Source organism: Solanum pennellii, chromosome 8, assembly GCF_001406875.1.
Source record: "Solanum pennellii chromosome 8, SPENNV200".
Classification (NCBI taxonomy): domain Eukaryota; kingdom Viridiplantae; phylum Streptophyta; class Magnoliopsida; order Solanales; family Solanaceae; genus Solanum; species Solanum pennellii.
The window spans coordinates 3,609,383-3,631,503 of NC_028644.1; the positions used below are offsets into that span (position 1 = coordinate 3,609,383).

General features: G+C 30.3%; 2 protein-coding genes across 3 annotated transcripts; one reads left to right on the forward strand and one right to left on the reverse strand.

The window, feature by feature from the left end:
- The first annotated feature begins 3,183 nt into the window (after positions 1-3,183).
- LOC107028186 (protein PLANT CADMIUM RESISTANCE 7-like) lies at positions 3,184-5,878 on the forward strand. 2 transcript variants are annotated; one of them, XM_015229228.2, is made up of 5 exons: positions 3,184-3,632; positions 3,914-3,985; positions 4,370-4,582; positions 5,085-5,208; positions 5,505-5,878. In XM_015229228.2, exons 1-4 carry the CDS (start codon positions 3,353-3,355, stop codon positions 5,171-5,173), a joined length of 654 nt encoding a protein of 217 aa, XP_015084714.1. In that variant the 5' UTR covers positions 3,184-3,352; the 3' UTR covers positions 5,174-5,208; positions 5,505-5,878. The 2 variants fall into 2 exon arrangements, with proteins under 2 accessions (XP_015084714.1, XP_015084715.1); XM_015229229.2 differs by having other exon boundaries at positions 5,594-5,878.
- A 641-nt stretch (positions 5,879-6,519) lies between these two features.
- Positions 6,520-11,717, reverse strand: LOC107028000 (probable peroxidase 61). Its single transcript, XM_015229049.2, has 4 exons — positions 11,392-11,717; positions 8,086-8,265; positions 7,844-8,003; positions 6,520-7,096 (listed from the first exon to the last, which is right to left on the reverse strand). Exons 1-4 carry the CDS (start codon positions 11,650-11,652, stop codon positions 6,663-6,665), a joined length of 1,035 nt encoding a protein of 344 aa, XP_015084535.1. The 5' UTR covers positions 11,653-11,717; the 3' UTR covers positions 6,520-6,662.
- Positions 11,718-22,121: the final 10,404 nt, after the last annotated feature.

The following is a 22,121-nucleotide window of genomic DNA, read 5'->3' on the forward strand; positions in this document are numbered from 1 at the left end:
AATATTGGGTTCTTCATCCACACACCAAACATGATTTTCATATTCAAATTCGCCCATAAATATTGAAAATTTTAAGTTCTTGATAAGTATTCTTGAGGTTTCAATCTAAAAGTTGTTTTCTTGGGATTTTGATGATTTTTTAGATGAAAGTGAGTGTTTTGAGGGTTTTATAGAGAAGATTAATGTGTAATTATGTTAGGAAATTGAATCCAAGTGATTGGGGAAGAAACTGTTTGAATCTAGGTTAAATAGGGTAAGAAAACGAGTAAAGAAAGTCGTCGGCTTTTCCTGGGTTAGGGAAGGAGCCCCGCGTCACTCGGTGCGCCAGGGTCGCCTACCCCACCCGTTCTCTATCGTTTTTTTCTGTCTCAGTTCTTTCGAAGGGTAAATTTACTCTCCTTTTATTTTGAACACTCTAAGCTACTTCTAAACAACTAGAAATCATTCATAGCATGAATCATAACCTTGAATTCATAATTCAAATATAAGGTAGAGCTAAGAGACAAGTCTTGAGAGTTCTTTCGAATATTTTGAGAAAGTCTCTTTGAGTCTTTTTGAGGAGTCTCCTGCAACTTCTAATAACTTGTTTCAAGACTCAAGTAAGTGAGCATGAGAGTGAAAAGAATGTATTCATGAGTCTACTTTATCATCATGATATCCTTCATATCATGAACCATAACTCTTGAATTCATAATTCTCATTCAACAGAGAGTCAGGGTAGAGTTCAAGTAAGTTTTTTGTGTTCAATTATGGATCTTTTGAGATCAACTATCGATTTGAGCTAAGTTTTGAGGAATTAGGTATGAGAATAAGAAAATTGGTATACTTGAGTTCCAAATTGTCATGTAGACCCTTGAGTCGAGTCGTTGATGCTCAAAAGTTCCGCATGTACACCATAAATTGAGTATCATTAAGAGGAATAGTATCTTCAAGTTCTAAGTATTGAGTTCCTAACCTCTTCGAGGTTATATTCCTAAGCATGAGACTATTACATGTTCCAATGATGCCCTTGAGCTGAGTAGTTCACGCCCATAATTTCGCATGAACTCTATAAGTCTAGTAGTCTTGAGATGAGAAGTATCTGTGAGTCCTTAAGTTGACTAGTCCATGCCCATAATTCTATATGAACCCTCTTAGTCAAGCATTCTTGAAGTGAGTATTGCTATTGATGCTCTTGAATTTTGAGTTGTTAAGCCTCGAGTATTGAGTTCTAATTACGGTTATTAAAAACCTTGAATTGAGTCGTCACGTCCATATATAATTAGGCATGAACTTTATTTCGAGAAGGTCTTTTACAATATTTTAAAACTTGTTTTAAGACTTGAGCATTGAGTTGAGTAAGAGTAAGAATGAAGTCATTTCTTCAAAAGATTATATGGAAACTAAGTATTTCCAAGAGTAAAATATTTTCACATTTAAACAAAAGAGGGAACACTGATTTACAAAAGAGCTTTTAAGGTAGTTTTTGAATAATAATCTCAAACCACGGAAAGTGTAATGTTTTTAAACATATGAGCTTAGTACATTTTGGGAGTAATATTGAGCACTGATAATGGGACGAGTTCAAATAACTAAAGTCTCCATAAACCAGGTAGCCAACATAGGTAGAAAGGGTCATACTTTTTAGATGATTCCTTAATGCTTTTTAGCATAGACTAGTGGATCCACTTAGTTGCGTCGTTTTATATCCCGACAAGTTATAATGCAGTTCTGGAAGCGTGGGCGAGACGTTGTATCATCACATAGCTCATAGTGATGATTGTCAGTTTGAGAAAATCCCACAAAGTTATATAATATTCTATTATATGCAAGTTGAGTCGTTATTGTATTCTTCAATACATTGTGTTGTTCTCTACCATTTTCAAAGTTTCCATATCTTGCATCTTTTATTGCTGCTTTATCTTGAATTGAGTATCCAAACTTGAGTATCTTGAGTTGAGCTATGTTTCGCTGAGTTGAGAACCTTATTACTGAGTTAGGTATCTTATCCTTGAGTACTTCTGAATTGAGTAAGTTTGAGTAGTTTTGAAAATCCTTAAGTACACCTTTGAGTTGAGAATCATATATTTGAATTGAGTATCACACATTTGAGTTGAGTATCATATCTTTAAGTTGAGTATCTTATTCTTGTGTTGAGTTTAGTTGAGTGAGTTGGGAGGAGGTAAATATGTTTCCTTTTTACCAAGTTCAAGGTTATTTTTATACTTCAGAATTCCCCTTACATGCTCGTACATGTACATTTCATGGACAAGCCATTTGACCTACATCATTTCATATATAGGTACGCAGGATCATCAACATACGCTTCATTGATAGCGCATGAAATTTGAGTTAGGTATGGTGAGCCTCCTTGCCATGTCCAAGGTGTAGGCTTATGTGGTGAAAATATTTTTCCAATGATCTATCTGATTTGTATTTCACTTTGTAAACCCATTTGCAAGGTAAATCCCTCTTCCCATTTGGTAATAAAACAACCTCCCAGGTCTCAACAAGTTCTAGAAGATGTCCTGATTGTTGGTGCATGAGTAGTGATAAGATCAGATTCAGTAGGTGTTCCCATTATGTCAGGATGAGAAGAATCAATTTTTGCACAACTTTTCATCTCATCTGCTTCTTTTTCCTCATTGGGATCAGGGGCGGACCCAGTAAGCTAGACGTGGGTGCTCGAGGATCCATTGATTTCCGAAATTTTTTGTATATATATATATAGAAAATATGATACATATGTTATTATAATTTAAATGAGCACCCATAGAACAAAAGCAGCTGTGGGTGAGCTGGTTTAAACCTCTGCATTTTACACCTGGAAGTGAGCACCCACAACCTTTAAATCCTGGATCCGCCACTGATTGGGATATAGTTGATTGTGAATAACCAAACACTCGTTCTCATTTATCTTGGATGTTTTGCAATATTTTGAGTTGGTATTAAGATATTGTTGTAATACTAAAAAATATTTTTTTTCTTTCCAATTATTGTTGATTTTTAGAGTTATATCTATTCAATTAGTTTTGTACACACGCTTTGACTAAAAACTATTTTAGTTATAAAATAGGCAAACGACAAGTGTGGGGGGTAGAATATTTTTTAAAATTTTGCATACTTTATAACCATTCATTAGTCTTCCTTCCCTAAAAGTGGAGTCAATATATCCATTTTTTTCTTAAAAAATAAAAAAATACTAGGAGCCAATATGGCCCTACCTAACCAAGAAAATTAATTAAATAATTTCTTGGGAAAAAGTTCATCAAGAACTAAAGCCCTTCACTTCTTTTTTTTTCCCTCTCTTTTTCTTATCCTTCTCTTCCATGCATATTTTGTCTTCATAATCATCTCTTTCTGCAAAAACAAGATGTATCCTCTCATGAACTCGAATGGGTATAACCAATTCGTTACTAATAAACCATTAGATAATAATAACGCATCGTCGCAATCATATTCATACCCTCATTTATTACCTTATGGATATGGTATGCCTCCTCCGCCACCACCGCCACCACCACCACAACCATATGGATCTCCTGATGGGTCTTCTGTATATATTCAAAGAGCCCCTATTGGAATAACCAAACATATGGAAGAGACAACTTGGTCAACCAACATTTTTGCATGTGGTAGAGACCCTAAAAATTGTATGTATTCAGATAGTTTTACGTTGATTGTCAACCTATCGTTATTTCAAAAGCATCTTTTTTTATGGGTTTAACAACTCCATTGTATTTTTATATTTGAGGGTTCACAATTTTATTTTTTTATCCATCTTTGTCTTCTTTTCTATTGTTTTGAGATTTTGATAACGTGAACAAACTCACACATGCAAAGTTTTTGTTTTTTATTTTCATGAATTGAGACGTAATTGTTATTATTATTATTGTTGTTAATTAATTACCTCATTTTTTGTGCATGTATATAGGTCTTACAACATGTGTTTGTCCATGCATAACATCCGGGCAAATTGCAGAAATAGTGAGTGAAGGACGAACATGTAAGATCCACAAATTAATAGTTATATATAATATACATGATACAAGTTGGCATAATATATAAACCCGCCCTTTAACTTTATCTCCTAGACTCTTCAATTTTGGATATATGCAGAAAAAGACAATCAAATTTGTATAAAGTTGAACAAGTGGATACGTGACATTCTATGTGTCAATTCACATCTTACGTGACATTCTATGTGTATAATGTCACGTAGAACATACGTGTCTACTTATTCCACTTCATACAAGTTTTAGTGTCTAGTTGTGCACACTCGGAGAACTAAAGTTTAGTTAAAGGGACATGTATTGTGTCATATAAGTTTAGAAGTTAGGTTTATGTTTATTTATTGTCTAATTTATTTTTTTTTTTGTATTTTGGACAGCATGCATGGAAGGAGTGATAATAAACATGTTACTCTGTTGTTTATGTTGTATTACACCACTTTATACTTTTTACTACAGAGTTAAATTGAGAAGAAAATTTAAGTTGGAAGGGAATGAATGTCTTGATTGCCTTATTCATACATTATGTTGTTATTGTGCCTTGTGTCAAGAATATCGTGAGCTTCATCGTCAAGGATTTGACCCTGCACTTGGTAAGTCTCGATGCACAAATCATTCTGTAAGAATAACTCTTTTAACTTGATTTCAGCTGATAATATATTTTTACTTACACATGTCATAAGTGGTAATATGATATAATACATGTATGACGACAAGACACAAAATTATCACCAGGATGTCACGTAGGACGAATTGTCTATTTGTTCAATTTTATACAAATTTTTACTACTGCACATTAAAGTTGAAGGGCAGCTAAAGTCAAGTTAAATGATATATTTATGTATCATGTCAATATTTTATCCTATTAGGGTTCATGGTCCCGCAGATTTTAAAATTAAATCATTAACATGTTTTTTAATTCAACCTCATATGTTAATTATGTCCTCTAACTATAGTACGCATTAATAGGCATTTGAACTTGTATAGACTTGAACAAGTATACACATGTATCCTACTTGACGTTTCATGTCCTACGCAACATCCTACCTGATATTTTACGCGTATTATGCTTATCTTTTATGTACATATGTTCAGGATGGGCAGAAAATATTGAGCGGCAAAGCCATGCTGTTGCTGTTTTCACTATTACCCCACCTCCAGTTCAAGAAGCCATGAAAAGATAACAGTTCAATTATTTTTTGATCAGTTAATTATCAAGGTAAGAATTATAGAGTTTTTGCTCTAAATACAGAAGACACAGCTTGTTTGTTTTTACATTAATTTGGTTCTAATAGTAAACTTTGCCACATATGTCAAAAATTGAACAAGCACACTCTTTGTGTATTATGTCGCATGATACACGTAGGACATACATATCTACTTGTCCAATTTTATATAAGTTTAAATATTTACTTAGATGCTATCTGAAGTCAAGTTATAAAAGTAATTAATATAACTATAGTTATAATTCTTACTCTTTGTTATTATTATTATTTTGTCAATTTATATGTGCAGATATAACCAACTACACCTAATGCTGCTATCTTTGAAAGGTCAAAGCTGGAATGTCCCAAGCTAACTTTAATTTGTTTTCCTAATTGTAGGTGAATTCTCAAATAGATTGTAATTATCAGAATAATCCACTTGATTACCTTCTTGAATTAGGATTTAAAAAAGAAAAAAACAATTTTGTATTTTGCATATATTTTACACTTCAAGTAGATAGAGATTAATCTCAAACATATGTTGTGTTATGGACATTTCCAAAAACTAGTAGCATTGGGCATAAAGTCATTGTAGAGATATATATCTACAACTAGTTTTTTCTTTGTATGTAAATAGGTTGTATAAACTAAAGTTCATGAATTTAAGCATTACTTAGATTATGATTAATCAAAAAGTTCATGTAAATTCCAACTCACATGCATTATAGGTTACAATAGACGCGGAAAAAAAAAAAGACAGTCTGATGCACAAAACATTTCATATTCATGTTGGGCAGCACCTCAATAGGTGTGCTGATTAAAGCATTAGTAGTAGCTTCTGCGGCTTGAGAATTTGGTTTACTAATCACGAGGTTGATATTGATCGTGGGCTCCAACCAAGTTTCCACTTGTCTATTCAAACTACCAGAATACCTATATGACTAAGCAAGGCGAGTATGTATATCCCTATCCTAAACACAAATCTATTCCATGATTCCCAGGTTTAACCTAAAATTAACTTACTGATAAACTGATGATGACAATAATTAAAGAAGACAATGCAAAAGATTTAGTAGTTAGAAAATAAAATCTTTGTTGCCATTGAGTTCATCATATCAAAACAGAGAATTCTAAACAGAGTGTGGTTTGACACCTTTATTAGGTGTTCGGATCAATTTGCACAGACCTCGAGTACTTCCACAAGTGAAGTCTCTGGAGGATGACGTATACACAGATCTTACCCCTACCTTATACAAGTAGAGAGGTTGTTTTCATGAATAGACCGACTTAAGTAATAAAGGGAATGCCAAGATGGAAATACACAATTCAACTAGAAAATTGAGATTTTCCACATATCTTTATTAATCAACATATAATGTCTTCAATTATTACAAAATACATTGTCCTTCATGAAAATTCAATGACTTATTATAATTATGTATGACATTTGAGAATCCACTCTCCAAACCTAATGGATATTAGGATTGTTCTTATTTGTAAACTTACAATCTTGGCGAATTTCGCCATTTTTACCTGTCAACACTTTAAGACCTCCCATTCTACTAATCGATAATGCAAATCCCCTTCGAAATTGCTCTAAACTCTTTGCGTATTCATCGACTAGTTCACCTGTATCGCTTCCATAAGATAATTGTTGATCAACTCTAAGAAGTGATTCATGAGCAATAACCTTAGTGTATAATTTGTTAGTGAATGTATAGTTAGAACCATATTCTTCAGTGAAATAAACAGGTGAATCATTTTTGCTGTTTTTAGGGCATTGATCCCTTAGCTTTACTAACACAGATCTCTTCATGCTGGGGTCTGGTTTTCCTGTACCTTTGAAATCGTAAAGGCGGTCATAGAAGGAGCTGCAATGTGCTTGTCCCATTGTATGTGCCCCTGAAATAAGAACCAAACGGCCCGCGTTTAGAATAATAACAACATATCCAGTATAATCTAGTGCCTAGGTAGAGTTAGTGAGGAACAAAATGGTTAAAGAACGTGAAAAAGGACGTTGAGGAAACGACAACAACAACTATATAAAAGTGGATCTTGGGTCTGACTTGACCCCAAAAGCTAGTTCAAGAAGTGACGATTGTCTAGGACATATGAAGAGACCAAGTGCTCCATCCCTGAGTAGGAGGCTCAACACACCCTCGTACGTCTAGACCTGTCAACTAGAGCGTGGACAATATATGGAAGCCCAACATTAGTGAAACGTGGAATTTAGAGCATGGATAATATATGGAAGCCCAATGTTAGTGAAACATGGAATTAAGTACCCCTCAAACATATATATGTCTGACATTTCAGAGACACGTTTACACTATACTAAGGTCCTATTACCTTTCTGAACTTATTTTATAAATAATTTTCCACCCCTTTTCGGCCTACGTGACACTATCTTTTCGGCTCAGTGCGTGTTGACTTTTTTTTCAAGCTGGTACCACGTAGACCGAAAAGGGGTAGAACATTATTTATAAAATAAGTTCAGAAAGGTAATATGACCTTAGTATAGTATAAATGTGTCTCTGAAATTTCGGGCATAGATTTGGAGCTACTTGTGCATTTTGCTATTAAGAAAACAACTATTAGTTGAATGTTAAAATGAAAGAAAATTATAATATAAGTCATATATTTTTGTACCTAAAAGTGTGACAAAGTCTTGAACATCAAGATTTTTGGATTCAAAGTAAGCAAGTCCTTCCTCCCAAGACATTGAAGGTGAAGGATAATCAATCCATTCAGCTTTTGATTCTACTCCATCCCTTCTTCCCAACAACACTGGATAAGATGGTGCACCTGCCTGTTTTACATGTTTTTTTTTCCGAAATTAGTTAATATATATCGCGATAAATTAAATAAATAAAGCGCCATAGAGTAGTTACATAGTGGACGGCATCCCTAACAGCAAGATTGAGAATATCAGCACAAGAAACGGCTCTAGGACATCGAATTTCAAGCACTTTTTTTATTTTATCGATCAACAGGTATCCATCCAGCCTTGCGTTTTTCGATGAATTTCTCTCTGTGTTTGGACCCGTTAGCAGGACTGATGCATCACAACCCTGGACAACAATAGTAAAGAAATAAATATCACAAATTAATTAGTTACTGATTGAGTTGATACCTCAGATGCTCATTCAACTAACAGTTATATTGAAAGTCATTGTCATTGTATACTCTATATGAGGATTTAGAATATATATAATTAACTCATATTTAGTGACAGTGTAATGAATTTCAGACCTGTTATGGTTAATTACGTTATTTTCTTAAGTTACTTTCAATTATAGTCAAGCTTCTTTATAACAATCATATCTTATAATAACATTTCACTATGACATGAATCATGCATGTTTTTCGTGGAATCCATCTTTCATGTTATATGTTATTTTACAATAAAAAAATATCAAAAAAATGATATTGTTACTGAGAGATCTAATAATATTATGATAGTTAGGATCTCAATATAAATCTTACCATTAATTGTAACCCTTAATGGAAGGAGATAAGAGTATTTGGTGCGTGAGGAAGATAATAAACTCGCAATGTCACTTATATAATTTATTTTTTCTATTCTAATTAAAAAAAATATTTTTTTTATTTTTAAGGAACTTGTTAATTTAGAAAAAATATTCGATCAATTAAATATGAAAAATTGAAAAATATTTTCCTCGCCAACAACACACCCTTTATATTATACATAATTTGTTTCTTTAAAGAGAGATCACAAGCCAAATTTCGAGGCTTAGATCTAGATTATTGTCTAATATTTCCTCTATTTTAATTAATTAGTTGCTTAATTAAAGCTATTTTTCTTTAAGACGCTGCCCATAATACTTTTATATACATTCCCTCTGTTCCATTTTTAAGATGAGGTGTTATTGTTTGGGGAATCCAATAATATTTTTTTATTATTATAATTTTATCAAAAAAATTGAAAATATTATGAATTATTAGTTACGTTTGTAGTACTTTCTAATCCACAATTCCACAATTCCACATTAAGTGAATTATTGAGAATTTTTTGTTCAAAATGAATTTTGCAAAGTTGACAAGAATTATTGAGATTTTTTTCATATCGATTCTTTTTTTTTTTTTATAATAAAGTTCTTAATTACTTTACATCTTTTAGGAGAATAATAAAAAAAAAAAAATAGTACTTTAGTTGGTTTATGTTCTTATATATTTTTCTTAAAAGGTGTGTCATACCTCCAACTCAAATTCAATTATATAATTAATATAAACTAGAGAGAGTACTTTTCAATGTAATTTTCATATATTATATTTAAATATTTTAACTATCGTACTTCTCGAACTTTTCACATAAATTAAAATAAAAAGTATTACTATAATTACTTGTATTCTTGGACACCACAAAAATTTGATGTAGTTTAGATCCAACGTAACCTCAAAATTCGAAGAAACCTAATTTGTTTATAATCACATATAGTTAATTCGTATTCATAAAAAAAAGTTTTTTTTTAAAAATATTCATTACTATGGAACTTATTTCTTGGAATTATCTTTTCAAGCCTGTGCATAACAAGCTTTGTTTAAATTGACTTATTTTAAATACTTTTAAATTAAGTAACTTTAAGAAGACTTTTGAAGTATTAAGCACTTTATATTAAGCTAAAACGATAAATACAAGCTAAAAATTATAAATTAAAAGTTTTAACGTATGACTTCTGACTTATAAGTAAAAATATAATCAAATACCGATCCAAACAAGCTCGTAGTATTGTATTTACATTTTTTTTCTTTAAAGAGGAGACACACCATTTTTATAGGCTTAGATCTCTAGATCATTGTCTAATGTGTCCTTTATTTTAGTGTGTATTAATTAAACTTAGTTGCTTATGGTTAAAGCTATGTCTCAATTTACGAAGCTACCCAAGATTCTTTCCTAAGGCCTCCATAGAAATATTATATGAATGATATATATGATTTAACTTATAATATGATCGAAATATATATGAGTAATATACTATACAATATCAGTGTTATGTGTACGTTGTATATAATATGTGCGTATAAAGTATACACTACGTATATACATTTTATAAATATTTTGTGAGTTTTTCATTAGTCTTAACACTATAGTCTTAAAAACTGAATTAGCAATATATACTACACATTATTCAACTCGTATATATAGGTTCACTTTTGCACTATTCTCCTTGTTTATGTCTAAATAATCGTACACGTAACGTTATTTTGAGAAATTAAAAACATTATTCATTTTTTTTTGGTGTGGTAAAATTTTATGCAAAGTAGCTAAAAAGGTATCAAACTTGATATTATAAGTTGGGCTAGTTTTAATATATGAACGACTCCCTTAACTGGCAATCATAAGATCCCTAACTATAATTATAGGGAGGGGTGGAATAAGTATAGGTTAAAAATGAGATACGTCAATCTGTGGTCTTTTCGTAAAATTAGATATTTTATGTATCTATATATTTTTTAATATTGGTTTATACTAATTGTTCCCATCCATGCTACTCATAAATTGATGGATAAATGGTGCACTAGGTTTGAGTGTTAGAGTTAATTGCCTAGAGGTATTAATTGCACTTAATGCATTTTCCCCTTTTTTTCGATTCATATTCTAAAAATCCTAGACTCATCATTATACTGCAGTATATTGAAGCTAAAATAGCAATGGAATATTATCGTCGTCTCATTTTATATGTCACTTTTCGAATTTCAAGAGTCAAACAAATCTATTTTTGACAGTAAATTTTTCATAGATTTTTTAAATATTTTGAATTATCAATTATTGTGACTCATATTACTTTTTACGCAGTTTACAAATATATAAATTTCATTTCAGAAAAAATGAAAATTTCATGCACAAATTTCCGGTCGAACTTGAACTATTCGACTCTCAAAACATAAAAGGTGACATATAAATTGGGACAGAGGGAGTAATATGGAGGGGAGTACGTACGTCTTGCATCAATAATAAAATTATCTTTGTGTGATCTATGAGTAACAGATTCAAGCTAAGGAAACAATCACTGCTATTTATATTAGGATAGATTATCTACATCACAGTGAACCCAGCTTTCTCAAACCCCATTGGATGTGCTTTAATATAGCAATGGAGTAACACAAAAATAACAATATCCATTCATTGATACTAAAAATTGTGAATGAAATAAAAGAGAGACAAAGAGACATACATTAACCATGCAATCAGCATAGAGCAACTTGAGGAGTTTAGCAGTAATAGTCTTATCCTTGTCCCAATAGAGCTTCACTTGATGTCGAACAAATGGTTCCACATTGGCACATGTATTTAGCTTCTTATAGTAATGTCTCACCAATGGTTTATCCTCCGGTGGCAAAAACACCGCGGCATTTGCATAACCTGAATTCAAGCTCACTGCAGCAAAACTCATCAGTATCGGAAGAAGAAGAAGAATCCCTGAGTATTTCTCCATTTTTTATATAACGTTCGATCTTCTTCTTCTTCTTCTTCTCCTTGCAATAATATTGAATGAGCTTGAATATGATATAGGTTATTATGTTGTTATGTCTAGACAAAGCTATATATAGACTTAAAACATGGCTTAGAGGTGGAACTTACGTATACTATTGATGAAAGTCAATGGAAATTCAAGAAAATAATATTATTCGTCTATCGATGCACACTTTTTTATTTTAATATAATATAGTACTATATGCATAGTTGTTTCTAAGGCACTTTTGTAAGTTTTAAGGAACATGTGTGATGGAAGTTGGAACTTCACGTGAATCAAAACTTAAGGGCATTCTTCTGATCGTTCATTCATTGTTACTTGTTCAGTATATATCGATTTGATACATACACTATTAAACAATAAATAAAATGACAATTTTACTATATTATCCTTTAAATATTATAAATTCAATGTTTTGGAGAAATAATTTGTAGTTAGTAATAAATGTTAATTTGAAATTAAATAATAAATTATCTCGTAATTTTATCTAAATTGAATAAATAAAAGTAAATATTTATTTTCAGTATAATGGACGGAAGGAATATTATACATTCGTTTTATGTAAGTTATTTGGTGTTATAGTATACATTTTGCAATAAACTAGCGTCCAAATATTTAGTGCTAAGTTTACATTTAGATTTAATGTTACTCTATGCAACTTATACGTTTCAACACTCCCATATATTCAAACATAAGAATTTTTCCTTTCAAAATAATAAAACACGTCAACTAATTGTAATTTTTTAAAATCATAGGTAAGAGTACGATTAATACGAATTTTTTGTTATTCAACTACAAATTTATATTAGTAACTAACTTTTTATTTTATATCGTAGTAAAAAAATATAGTTGAATGCATGCGGGAAAATGGAGGGGAGCCAAATCCGTAATAAATAAAAAATTAAATAGAAGAACAAAACTGACTTTTCTTCTTGTGGTCGTCAAGCTGTCTCTGAGTAGATGTGGATGTCAAACTTGAGTTTTTCCTTTTACGTTGCTTAAGGATTTAATATTTCTTTTTTTTTTCTTCATTATTTGATGTTTGACCTAGACATTTATAATTTATGTATAGTACTATTAATTAATTTGCATTAAGATTTTCAATTTGTTTTTTTTTGCTAGTTTGAAAAAGAATATATCATTTTTTTTGATAATTTAATTTTAACGTTTCACATGATACGTTTAAGATCAAAATTAAAAAATATTTTGATACATTTTACGTATTTTTAGTTTAAATCATAAGTAACAATTTTTATTTTGTTTTTTTATTTTCTTAAGCAGTTCAGCTCCATTGTCAACGTCAAAACTAAATCAACAAAATTGAAATGGAGATTGTGTAAGATAATTTCACCTTGTTTATGATATTTATTTCAACATTGTCTTTTTTAAAAGGAAACTATAATACTATTACTAAGAGAAGATTTTATTGTATTACTCTATCCATTTTAATTTTCTTTTAGGTCTATTTCAAAAAAAAAAAGTTCTCTTTTTTTTGGTGACTATATCATTTTAACTTTCGTATGACATGTTTAAAATTACAAAATTGAAAAATATTAGATACATCATACTTATATTTAATTTAAGACTATCAGATTCAAAAATCTTTTTTACTTTCTTAAATTTCATTCCAGAAATAGGTATGAATTGAATGAAATATATATGTATTTTAGTTTCGAGATAATCTGACCTCAATTAAATAAATTCACTCACCTAATGTTATGAAGAGTTCAATTTGTATCTAACTTAAGCATAATATATACTACTAGTATTTGCTATGGACTATGGTTATTATACCTCACCTTTAGAAAAATATTGAAATAAAGTCCACAATATGTTATATTGCTCTATAAAGGGACATTCAAGAAGTATGTTTTCCTAAATTCAAGCCAAATTATTCTCATCCACTTGGCCACTAGTAGTAACAATTGTATAAGGATTAAGTTAAAACAGCTAATTAGCTTGTAAAGAGTGATTAACTACTAATGAAGCATAATGAACAAATTAAATAAATTAAGCAACACATGGATGACTTGACCGACCATGGATTATCATAAAAATTTTGTTTTAAGAAACTAGGAATGAAATCATTCGTTTTAAAAAGGATTCAACCAAATTATGAGAGGTGTATAAGACGTGTGAATTGAATCGGTTGAGATACTGAAATATATAAGCAAAAAATCTTTACACATGATAATTCTATTATTTTTATAGGGACAGATTCTCACGATCCGATAGCCAAATATATAAAAATTGATAATTATAATTTCAATTTTTTATTCGCTTGCTATAAATGTTTGTACTTCTATACTTGTTGAGGATTCTATAGTGGTAGAGCGAGTCTATTGCTCAAAAGATGTGTAACTCTAAAATAGACATCTTTATAGATGATGGATGAAAGTAGATAAAGTAGCGATTAACAGTCATTTTAAAGGGACGAATTTAAAAAGATTCTAGGAGTGTGATGTAACACTATTTCATCAGAAAAATTTATTAAATAGGGATATACCGTTAAGAAGCAGAAGCAAATATAGATACACTGTAAATGACTCTCCATTGATTGAAGTTGCAGGCAACTTGGTTGGTTTTGTGCTAGAGTTTCATTGGTTGTGACTTGTGAGTTAAAATCTACATGACCTCATTTTGATACATGTTATTTTATACATATTTAAAAAAAAGAAGGAAAAGATATAGATTCTCTCTTGAACTTATATTGAAAAGTAAGTTACACACTTAAACTATATTATGACGATCTATTACATACATTTCTACTTCAAAATGAATTTATTTACTTCCTAAGACGTGGAAAAAAAAAAACTATCGCATCAAAAAAAATTAAAAATCAAAATCTTCCTTCCCTCCCATTACCCTTTTAAAAAAGAATTAAAGAATTAAAAAAATCAAAATCTTCCTTCACCACTCATTTCCCACTTCTTCTTCATTCTTTATTTTTCATCGCAACTTTTTATTTTTCATTACAACCTCAAAGATTCACAATGAAGAGAGTGTATTATTGGTGTTGCTGGTTGTGGTTATTCGTTAATTGTTCATATCTGAAAGTGTGGAATTCTTTGGAACTTCATTGGAGCCATGATTCATGAAGATTTGAGCTCGCCGACACACCAACAAAAAAAATTAAAAGAATAAAATCGTGAAGGGATAAGGTAATCAACTATAGTATTACTTGACAAACATGTTGCATGAAAATAATAAGATTGATAAATATTCAAGATGATGTGACATTAAATGTCTCACATAGTGAAATCATTGCTTATAAAAATAAAGTTTCATGTGTTGATCTGAAATACGATATTGCATACAAAAGTAATTGTTCGCATCAGACCAATAAATTATGATCAACTTTTTTCTTAATTGATTTTCATGTGTAGTATATGATTAATAAATATACTATGACGCACAAAGATGGGTACACCAAAATAGATTGAGATATATGTTAGTTTGTCTAACATGGGAGGAGGGGAGCTAAAAAGCAATACAAGAGTTGTAAATGTTCCTATTAATTGGATCAACTAATGTTGAGACAGAATCCCTAAATTCTGAAAAGTATAAAAGGTGAATAAGGCTGAGCAACGGAAGGGGATGTACCGGTACCGTTCCGGTTCGGTTGCCTACGGGACGGAATGGGACATCCTGAACCGGAACATGGAATGGAATGCAACTGAGGTTTGGTACCGGTGTATCGGTCCCGATTTATTCTGGTTCCGATCCGCTCCCGTTCCGATTAATTAATGTTTATCAATTAATTAACATTATATATTTATAAATTATAATTTATATTTTATATTAAATAATAAATATTACCCAAGTAACCCAACTACCCCCTGTTAGTATTACAATCGAGATTTAATTGAAACAGATTCCTTCCTAGAATTGGTTGTGTAAACTATGCACTCTACTAATAGTTGTAAATTGAAATTGTAATTTGTAATACAAATTTAAATAAATTAAATTGATGTTTTTTAATTTGTTTAATTGTTTTATCCTTATTTTTATTTAATTTTTTAAAATTACAAACTTAATTTATTTAAATTACAAGTTATAAATATAACTTATAAATTATAACATATTAAAAAATAATAAGTAATAACTTATAAACTTCAAAAGATTAAATCTTGAAAACTTAATTAGACTTAATTTGCAAACTTAATAACTAAAAAAAATTAAAAATATCTTTAAAATAAACTTAAGTAAAAAATTACATTATAAATTTTAAAATTATTAATTTAAACTTAGAAAAATAAAAAAAATATTCATATTTTCGTAATTCAAAAAAAATATTTTTTGAAATAACTAGATGTGTCATCCCGTTTCAATCCGGTTCGTTTCGATTCCATCCCGATATATACTGAAACGGGACAAAACCGAATATTCGTCCGGTAATTCCGATTCGGTTCATTTCGATACCAGTCAATGAGTCGGTCAACTCGTCCCATTCCGTTGCGGTACCGGTTCGTTCCGATCCGTTGCCCAGTCTTAAAGGTGAATATGGGCCCGTTCAAAAATATTTGGTCCTGACCATAAATTAATTAAGAACAAAATTGATCATAATTTATTAGTCTGATGCGTACAATTACTTTTGTATGCAATATCGTATTTCACATCAACACATGAAGCTTTATTTTCATAAGCAATGATTTCACTATGTGAGACATTTAACGACACATCATCGTTCTGATAACGTGTTATGAAACTATATAATAATAAGAAGAAAATAGAGAGAAGATGAGACTTATTATTCCTAGATCCACAAATCTGATTTACAATAAAGGAAAATCTCTTTTATTTATAGGGGAAACCTAACTTGGTCCCCAAGTAAGATTTCTAACCATATCCTAAAAGGACTTCACATAATAAGACATTCACTACAATACAAATATGTGCCTCATTAAAATCTTACTACATAAAACCAGTGGAAAAAAATCTAGTGAAGAAAAAAGAGTATACATATCTAGTAATACGCATTTTGTATGCCTCATTAAAAACCTTACAAAGAAAATTCAGTGGGACAAAACTTAGTGAGGAAAAGAGAGTACATCACGTATTAACTCCCCTTAATGAGAACATCAATCTAGAGACTTGAATCTTCGTTTTTTGAACTTCCGCACCATCTTCTTGAAAGTTGTAGTTGGTAGAGACTTGGTGAATAAATCAACTATAGTATTACTTGAACAAACCTGTTGCATGTTGATATCACACTTCTTGAGAGCACATGGGTGTATAAAAGCTTTGACGAAATATGCTTCCTTCTATCTCCTTTTATGAATCATACCTTTCAGGGCCAAATAATTCTGCAAGTTCCTCATTTAACTTCTTTAAGCAAATAATCTATTGTCTTTTGAAAAACTGTTCAAGAGTTTTAATTCAAGTATTCAACGTGCATAACAATAGAAAAGATTCTTGATTGCTTTAATCTATATATGAGGATTATAAACAAGTTTTTCAAAAAACTTGTAGATACTTTAGTTTTTGAATCCTTCAGAAATTTTCATATTGATTTAGTCAAGTAATTGACAACATTCAGTATTAGATGTATGACATCTTTTAGTGCCTAGATTGCAAGTCAAATAAGCTTTACGCTATCAAAATGTATCATTCCACTTTTTATTTGATAATTATTTCTACACCTACGTGCTTTAATAGTCTTAGAATTTATATCATCATACTATTTTACAATATTGTGTACTATTGTATTGAATATATCGTCAATGATATATCATTTTGTATCGATTCACAATACGACATAACTTATTGAGATCTAATAACTTCATTATTTTCAGGTAGCTATCCCTCTTATGAGGTTTCATAAATTGTATGTCGTTGGCCTCTAAGAGCAGCTTGTCTCCTTATTATAATCATTTTGATTCTTTAATCCTCTCCTTTTTCAAGGATTATTTTACTTAGAATCGATTAGTATATCATGCTTTATGCATGTCGTAGACTCTATCGTTTAGAAAAATTCAATATGAGCATTTACAACTTTTGTATTGCTTCTTAGACTCCCCTTATGTTAGACAAACTAACATATATCTTAATTTATTTTGGAGAATCCATATTTATGCATCATAGTATATTCGTTAATCATATAAAATTATCAGATGAAAAATACTTGGTCCCTGACCATAAATCAATTAAGAGAAAAATTGATCATAATAAATTGATCTGATGTGTATAATTACTTTTGTATGCAATATCGTATTTCAGAACAACATATGAAACTTAATTTTCACAAGCAATGATTTCACCATGTGAGACATTTATTGTCACATCATCTTAAGTATTTATCAATATTATCAAGATGAAGTATCTTGATTTCATATTCTAAAAGTTGTGCTCTTAACTTGATTATCTTACACTAACAATTTTGCGAATGTCAAATTACAGGTCGACAACGAACGCATATGTGATTATCATATGAATGCATCTCTTTATCACGTCACATGATAGGTGAACGAACCCAAATTCACCTTTTATACTTTGCAGAATTTAAAAATTTAGTCACAACATTAGTCGATCTAATCAACTTATCATTAGAACAAGCAACAAAAATAATTCTTGAAAAATCTTCTAGTTCTTCAATGTATGTCTATTACTCAGTATGCACATCTTTGAGAGATCAAATTATTTATGTCAACTAATAAAATTATTAGTACTTGTAAACTCCAAGTTTACTTTGCCATGTGTCTTTTGCTTTAGTAAATTTCTAATTTACTATTATATGAGTAAATTTTAATTTTATTACTCCGAGAGTAATTTTCAGATTTATTTTTTTCAGTTATTGTACCCCTTCTAAAGGTGAGTCGTGATTTCACACTGAACGGACTAATCTCATTATTAGAAAATTTATGCACGTAAACATACTATTTGTGCCAACACTTTTGCAAACATCAAGTTGCGGGATGACAATATGCACACTTGACACCATCCAGAAGAAATATCTATTAGGATCATTAAGTATCAAAATTAATCACTAAGTGAACGAATATGTCCACAAATATCCTCATCTATATGTTCCTAGAATGCAGGGGACTCAATCTTTACTCTCGTTTATGATGACCTCACAATTAACTTGTCTTACTAACAAGCAGTACAATAAAATTTACCATTTAAAAGAATTCTTAGATTCTTTAATGGATATCTATTTTAATCTTCTATGATTCGTCTCATCTCTATGAGTATTGAAATTAGTTAACTTCTGATTTATCTTAGAATGTGCTTCAATTGAAGTAGTTTTTGTTCAATACAAGTAAGAAGATAAACACATGAACCTTTTATATAACAAATGTCTGCTCATAGACATCTTGGTGATACCACATCCACGTCTAATGGTCGCGATCATTTTCACGCCTAGCATGGTAGCTTACACCTCATTCACGTTAGAGAATGAATCTATATCTTTAGCGTTTATCAAAAAAATTTATTCCTCCTTAATAGAACACAATCATCTAAGTACATCAATATTTAATAACTTAGTACCTCATTCCATATTCATGTGCATCATTCAATCAATTGTCTTCTTTTAGACATTTATGTACTGCTACATTCACTTCAAGGAATAATATGCTTCAACGAGATACATTTCATGACTAATTTTTATCAAAAACTTATTATTTTATCTTAGTCATAATTATATCATCAATATGATGCATTGAGACTCAAACCCAACATCTTATGTCATAATCAATGAGGGACTTTAACTTAACTTCTTTCATCACGGTGCACCAAGACTCTTGATGTCTTACCCTCTTGGTGCGATTGAACATGAATCCATCGTCTTATCCTTTTGGTGCGACATAATCTATCGTCTTACCCACAATGAGCTCAACCTCAAGCCTTCAAAACAATTGTAATTTTATCACTTTTGATGATCATTAATATGATCGTACATTATAGCTACACAGAAAATTGAGATTACTGATTTATTATAACTAACATTAGTAGGTAATAAGTATAACTTAATAGATCACATACCTCATATAAAGATTTAAAACACATTTTTCACTAAATTGTTCTCATTTAACTATTAAAATAAAACTAAGAAATTCTCTTCTCAATCGGTTAACATAAAACATAGAAAAAGTAGACAAATCTTTTTAAATACTTACTCCAGATGGTCACTCCAGACTGTAACATAAATAATTATAATCAAGAAAGTAAAATTAAAGCATACCTTACAGAAAGGTATGAGAACCTAATTGCATAAATTATGCAAGATCTCTCTTGCCCTTTTCCAGTCTTTTATCATAATTCATAGAACAATCATGTTGATAATATGTTATGAAACTATATAAAACAATGAGAAGAATAAATTAGGGAGAAAAGAGAAGATTTCTTATTCTGTTGATTGATATTTAGAGATTCACACATCTGATATGCAATGAAGGAAAACCCATTTATTTATAGCGAAAACCTAACTTGGTCCCCAAGTAAGATTCATAACCGTACCCTAAAAGAATTTCACATGATTAGACATTCACTATAATACAAATATGTTTATAACATATAAAATGTTTTCTTTTTTAAAAAAAAGGTAAAGTGGTATATGTAAGTTTTATTTTATTTATATTTTGTTCCGTTTTATTATGGTATAACATTGTTTTATTTATGGTTTCTTATTTTAAAAATGACGCCGCTTATGAAAATTTTGCTTATGTCGTGATTTTAACACTTTGTTATAGATCTTAGACAAAGAAAAATGAATTCACTTAATGATTAAGATTCAAACCTTGTAAACAACTAGACTTAATGATTGAGATCTAAATAACTAAGATTGAGACCTATCAAGCGCTAACAAATGAGGCTCTAAGCTCTTCAAATTTCAAGATTTCGGCTATAAGGTCTGATATAATACAACATGTAAAATCAATACTTATTACCAGACAATAATTTCTCATCCTAGTTAACCCTATGGCACAACTAAATACAACATGTAAAACCAATACTCTTAACTGAAAGTTAAAAATTCAGTCAACAATTAAATCATTCATGAACAAATCAAAGTAACACCAAGTGTACAATTCAATAGTTAACTTGAAATATCTTTTTCGAAGAGAAACTCAAACATATTTCTATCAATGTACATTATGTATATCCTCATACTTGTTTCTCCTGATAAATTATTGGAGGCATAATGTTCTAGATAAAGACAAATATAATCTTTTTTAGTTAACAAAATAAGTGTTCCACGGTAATACACATCATTCCTTAACATAGTTTTAAATTAAATTTCTAAGTCTCTTATACTTTATCTTTATTTTATTTTTCATTCAAACCAAAAAACTGATTTAAAAATAGTGAACTAAACTGAACAGAAGTAGAAAAAATTGAACGAATCAAATTAGTTTGATTTAATATACGGTGCACAATCTCTAAATTCAAAAACCAAAAGACCGAATTTGCAGTTTGAGAAAATCAAACCAAATAACTGAACGTCCACACCTAAATCAAGTGTTATCTCATGTATTCAGATTTGCAAACCAGAAACAATTAAGATGAAAGAAAAAGAAAAGAACTATCTGAGTCCACAAAAACCACTGTGTATTCTTAAAAAATCATCCCCTCAAATACCCAGGTTGCAGATTAATTCCTCCCAAGGTAAAACAGATTAACCATTAAAGAAGTAGTGGTATCTCAAACTTCAATAATTTCGACAAACTCAAAATGACAACACTGAATCACACACACATACACGATTGATCGATTTTGTTTGTAAGAAATGTAAGCAAAAGAAGAGAATAATTTGATACAGAAAAATGAGACAAAACCTCTCTATTTATAGCCAGTAAAAGTCACAACTCTTTGGAAAAAAAAAAGACAAGCTTTTAGAGAAGATTAACATTTTGGAAAAGTCACAACCTTTCAAATGGTCACAACCTTTCATAAAGGTCATAATCCTTCGGAAAAGTCACAACCCTTCATTTCATATTCACACCTTTAAAGCCCTACATCCAGTACTAGAAGGTATTGATATTTCTGAAGCCTTATATATTTGCGAGCTATTAAATAGGAGTAGGGATTTTATCCTGTACGCATTCAAAAGATAGCTGATGCGGACTTGGATTTCCATTATCATAAAAAAAGTATTTCTAAAGTCTTACAATGTGATGGTTTCAGTAATTATTTTTTACAAGAAAGCCTAGCCTATATGATCAAATTAGTCAATCAGTTAGTAATTTTCTTTTTGATATTTTAGAGGTCTATATAGTCGTTAATTATAAATCATCAAATATGTTAATCAACTAAGCAATGTTTCAAACTCAATGAAACTATCAAAACACAAATTAGAGTTCTCCTTGATTCGAAACTCATGAAAGTCGAAATAAACTAACCTAAGGCTTAAAATTATCAAATTATCCTCGAAATAAAATTCAACCAAAATCCCTCTTAGATCCAAAATCCCCTTCCCCTCCCTCCCC